The sequence below is a fragment of the Clupea harengus genome, chromosome 18 (assembly GCF_900700415.2).
Source record: "Clupea harengus chromosome 18, Ch_v2.0.2, whole genome shotgun sequence".
Lineage (NCBI taxonomy): Eukaryota > Metazoa > Chordata > Actinopteri > Clupeiformes > Clupeidae > Clupea > Clupea harengus.
This window is the reverse complement of record NC_045169.1, coordinates 25,435,274-25,440,492: the sequence shown is the minus strand read 5'-3', so window position 1 is coordinate 25,440,492 and position 5,219 is coordinate 25,435,274. Positions and strand designations below refer to the sequence as shown.

At 39.0% G+C, this 5,219-nt stretch overlaps 1 protein-coding gene across 1 annotated transcript; it reads right to left on the bottom strand.

Annotated features, from left to right (window-relative positions):
* Window positions 1–3,274: 3,274 nt before the first annotated feature.
* On the bottom strand, window positions 3,275–4,902 carry LOC105896022 (interleukin-8-like). Its single transcript, XM_012822736.3, has 4 exons — window positions 4,717–4,902; window positions 4,279–4,405; window positions 3,844–3,915; window positions 3,275–3,604 (listed from the first exon to the last, which is right to left on the bottom strand). The coding sequence occupies exons 1-4, from the start codon at window positions 4,778–4,780 to the stop codon at window positions 3,526–3,528; spliced, it is 342 nt and encodes a 113-aa protein (XP_012678190.1). The 5' UTR covers window positions 4,781–4,902; the 3' UTR covers window positions 3,275–3,525.
* Window positions 4,903–5,219: the final 317 nt, after the last annotated feature.

Below are 5,219 nucleotides of genomic sequence, written 5' to 3'. Positions count from 1 at the left end.
TTGAAAGATCTGCGGCCCCAGGTCTTATATTTCTAAAATGAAGAAATGAAAGGCCTGCTTTTTGCTGACAATCTCCTCCTACACTCCCCTAGTGTAGAGGCGCTTCAGGAAAGTCTGAATATTCTTAACTAATACAGTCTAACAAGGCCCCCTTCCAATTAACCTGGATAAGTCCAAAATTATGATATTCCAGAAAAGACACACCATACCTAATAGTGTTTATAGGATCACAACTGGCGAACAAAAACTTGAACAGGTAAAAATATATTGTTATTTAGGTTTTATGATTTCATCTACAGGACATTTTGATGGTGCAATAAGATATTTAACTGAAAAGGCAAGAACAACATTCTATATGTTAAGGAACTCATCACTAAAATACAATCATCCTATAAAACACTGCTTACAAATGTTCGATTCACTACAGAAACCAATACTATGTTATGGGAGTGAAGTTTGAGCAGAGGGGGTGGAGAGAGAGAGCCTTTAAAGTATCTATTAAAAAAAACAGGGGCTCAACTAAAAAAAAAAAAAAGATTCCACCATTGCTTCAAAACTGAAACAGCTAAAAGAAAGGAATAAAGAAAATTACGTTAACTATGGGTTTTCCCTTTTTCTAACTGTCCATTACTTGTATCTGCTATATGTATATCTTATGGAATTTAACTTTACTTAATTATATTTACTTAATTATTATTATTTAATTTTTCCCCGTATTACTATTATTATTGTTGTTATTGCTTAAGTGCTTGGGTAATGTTGTATTGTACAGTCATGCCAATAAAGAGAGAAAGAGAGAGAGAGAGAGAGAGAGATTGTAATTGTAGGTGATCTGTATGCACACACAGCTGAAGAAGCACACACTACTAGCACAAACGGAGACAAATACATGAATAACAAAGCTAACACCAGTCTTACTCTTCCATTAAGGAATAACTATGATAAAATTTACAAATAGAAAGGGGAAAGAACTACTGCAGCTCTGTTGGTCCCACTGTCTGTACATAGTCAATAGTTGCCTAAGAGGGGACTCCTTTGGCCGCTACACCTACAGCTCCTCTCTGGGCAGTAGCACAGCAGATTACGCAATAACATATTTGAAGCCTTTCTCTCTCAGAGCAGTCACAGTCAGGCAACAAACCCCTTTTTCAGACCATAACCAGATCAGAATATATCTAAAAAGACTCCACTCTAATCAATCATGCCCTAACTCCAGTAATTTATATAACATAACAACTCAATAAAGATGGGCGCAAAGCAGAATACCTGAATATCAGGAAGCAATGACCAGCCATGGAATTCAAGAACATTTAAATTTGTTCATGCCCCCATTCATAGCTCAGCAGTAAAGAAGGAGTAAACATAGCCACAAAGCACATCTTGTGGCCCAACAAGTAAACTTACCTTTCCAAAAACCAAACCTACCCCCTAAAAAAAAAAAAAAAAGGAATGCAAGAAAAATGGTTTGACTCAGAATGTAAAAAACATTAGGAAAAAACTAAGACAATTATCCACCCAAAAACACAGGCCTCCAGACAATCAGGACCTACGTATGCAGTATGGAGAGACACTCAAACAACATAAACAGACACTGAGAACTAAGAAAGAGCACCACCTCAAAAAAAAACAAGTCACACTAATTGAAGATTCAATAAATTCAAACAGCTTCTGGGACCACTGGAAAAATAATAATAATTAATCTAGTGATTCAAGATGGAGATATATACTGTATATTAAACACTTCAAAGATCCATATCAAGAAACCTGCAACACACCAAAACGAGACAAAATACAGGACAAATTGACCCCATTAGAAACAGTCATTAAGGACTATCAAAACCCATTATCTAGATTACGAAATTACAGAAAAGAATTAAGCCAAAAGCTGAAAATGTAGAAATGTCTGTGCCCCTGACGACATTCTAAATGAGATGCTTAAACATGCAGACTATGAATTCAAATCAAATCAAATCAATTAAAGCAAACTTTTCAATTTAGTGCTTAGAACCGGCTTCTTTCCTGAAGTAAGGAATGAAGGACTGATAACCCCCATATTTAAAAGTGGAGACAAGACAGGAGGATCTATATAAATTCATGTGTAGGAAAAGTAGCATCCTAAATTCACGAATCATAGACTTCATCACAGAACATCACACAACACTAAATTTAGAACTACACATCATAGCTTCACATTAAACACACTAATTGACAATTAAGGGCACACAAATAATGCAAAGTTTTAGGCCTGTTTTGTGAATGGTCAAAAAGCCTTTAATTCAGGCTGGTACAACGGCCTTTTCCTAAAATTACTTGAAAGTGGTATCAGAGGGAAAACATTCGATCTGATAAATTCAATGTACACTAATGGGAAGTGCTCAATTAAAGTTGGAACAAAGAAAACAGAATCTGCCTTTCAGAGACGTGGAGTAAGACAGGGCTGTAAACTTGCACCTCACTAAATTAAATTTCTTCTCTTTGCAGACGACTTGGTTTTGCTGTCCCCATTAGCAGAGGGACCACAACAGAACCTGAAGCTCATACACATGTTTTGGCAGACTTGGGTCCTGACCATTAAATCCCAAAAAAGAAAAAAATACTAACTTTTCAGAAAAATCCAGAGGTCAGGGAAAGAAATTCACCATTGACACACACACACACACACACACACACACACACACACACACACACACACACACACACACACACACACACACACACACACATACACACACACAATTGAACACACCAATCAGCACTGAGGAAATATGCTAATTCATTACCAAAGCCCTCGAAGGCCTAAAAAACCCACAAAACAACTTATTTACAAATAACCATATTTTAATAAATACTCATGATTCATATTTTGATTAGGTACAAAAAGGTATCTGAATGTTAACACAAAATCATAAAAAGACGTGACAAAGTCTGTTAAAAAAACATTATATAAAATATTTCATACCAGTCATTCTTACTTCATTACACAAGTGTACTACACTCTCATAACTTCAAAACAGTAACCTATAGTATAGAACCTACAGTAACCTACAGTAACCTATAGTATAGAAATCGTATTCCATGAAACGTTTATTGCTTATTTAAAGCTCTCTTTGCCAAATCAAATTCAAAATGACATTTCTGATAAAACGTTTACATATGAAATTGAAATTGGTATACAGAGGTAGATAAAGACCCCCAAAAAAACCTACACATTTTAAGTTCCTTTATCAGCAACATTTAAAATCTGCCTTCAGAAATGCCTGTACTTCCTCTTCATCCTGCCCTCTCTCTCTTCATTCTCCATTCTCTCATCACTACGGCAACCAGTGCAGCTGGTGGGCATCAGAGTCCCCTGTGTCAAGAGTCAGACTTGGAGCACAGCGTGGGTCCTTGACACCCTGTCTTACTCCACCTCGTGATGGGCATCAGTTGTCTGCGGTTGTGGTCTCAGGGGTGATGGTGGGCATCAGTTGTGGGCAGTTGTGGTCTCAGGGGTGATGGTGGCATTACTCCTCCTCGTGGTGGGCATCAGTTGTGGGCGGTTGTGGTCTCAGGGGTGAAGAGGGTGTTGCTTCTGTTGACGGCTGCAGCTGCTTTCAGCTGGATACTGGAGAAGAGAGGAGGAAAGTGAGGGGGTTAACTGGAGAAGAGAGGAGGAGAGTGAGGGGGTTAACTGGAGAAGAGAGGAGGAGAGTGAGGGGGTTAACTGGAGAAGAGAGGATAGGCAATGAGTGTATTTCTGACAGCTAAGCTATGTGAATTCCCTCCATTGTATGCGGCCAGACGAGTGACATGAGAAGGGCAGAGCTGGGTAAAGACAAGGTGAACGCAATCCAGGGCACTTACGCTTTCTCCAGGTTTTTCACCCATTTCGCAGTAGGATCCACACATCTTTGTTTTCCTTTTATGCCATGAATACTGTGAAATGAAGACAAGAGTTCAGTTATTGCCACAGAAAAAAAAACAATATTTCAGAGATGAGCAGCTAGAGCAGAGTAAACTAGCAAGACCTTGTAGCTTAAGCGATCACTTGCCCATTACAATTAGCCGCAGGTCACCTTAACAACCAGGGAAACTTAACATATTTAAAACATCTGAGCACATGTGACATCCGAGTGCCGATGTGACATTACAAGCGAACGAAATACATATAATAAACAGTAACTTTTGGAAACAGGGCTAATCATATCGTATTATTCGTTTTCTGACAATAAACTACATATTATGTATATTTGAAAAGAAAGACTTGTGATGTAAAATCTAGCAGGTGCTTAAACTCACATGGCTTCTTCTTTATTGCAGAGGGGACTGGCTGGGAAACGATCAATCTTTTTCACATATTTCTCCGGAATGATTTCATTACTCGGCGCATTTTTAATACACTTGCAACGGAGTCCAGGTATGGTAGCTGAAACAAGACAAAAATACGAAATTACAACAGAACTGAAGACATCCCATAATACTATGCTGAGGTAAGGAGCAACCAACGAGTCTGATCAAACCTTCTCTAGTAGGTCTTAGAAACTGGCATTTTCTAAGCAAAGATAAGTCTGCATTACAACCTACACTATAACGTAATAACACATTTAATCTAATGATCTACCATGGGAGAATAGACTGCGTTAATGGCCAATGAGAAGCATCGGCAGAACCATTTGTACACTAGGCTATAACTCTTGTGTATGAGCCCCATGCCAAAGACATATTTGATGAACTCACCGGATTCTGTTCCCATGGCCGCTATGGCGATAATGAGCAGAGATACGGTGAAAATGGCATTCATGGTTCGTCCGAAGTAGATGATAGCAATAGTCGATACACTGCAGCAGTTTTTCGCCTCACTGTTGTTATACTTACCCGATCGAAAGGGTCTGAACCTGCCGCCTTGTAAGAAAGGCAAGCCTTTAAATACAGTGAAGACGCGTGGGAGTGGGGTGTGTCGTCCTACCTATCCGGTGTAGCAGACTTCCAGCGAACTCCAGTCGGTAATACACTTTCTTCAAGGTGCACGCACTACCCCCACCACTTGCAAGTCCGGTCAGGCAAAGGTTATTTAGAACTGATTGTGTTTGTTGCCTCACATCGCATTCATTTATTTGGCTACACTCTTCTCCTGCGCATTCCCGTTACTTTTGGATGAGTCATACATCGATCATAATTTCACTCATGTAGCCTCAGCTACGATTGTGCAATATGTGAATATGAGAGGCATACTATATAAC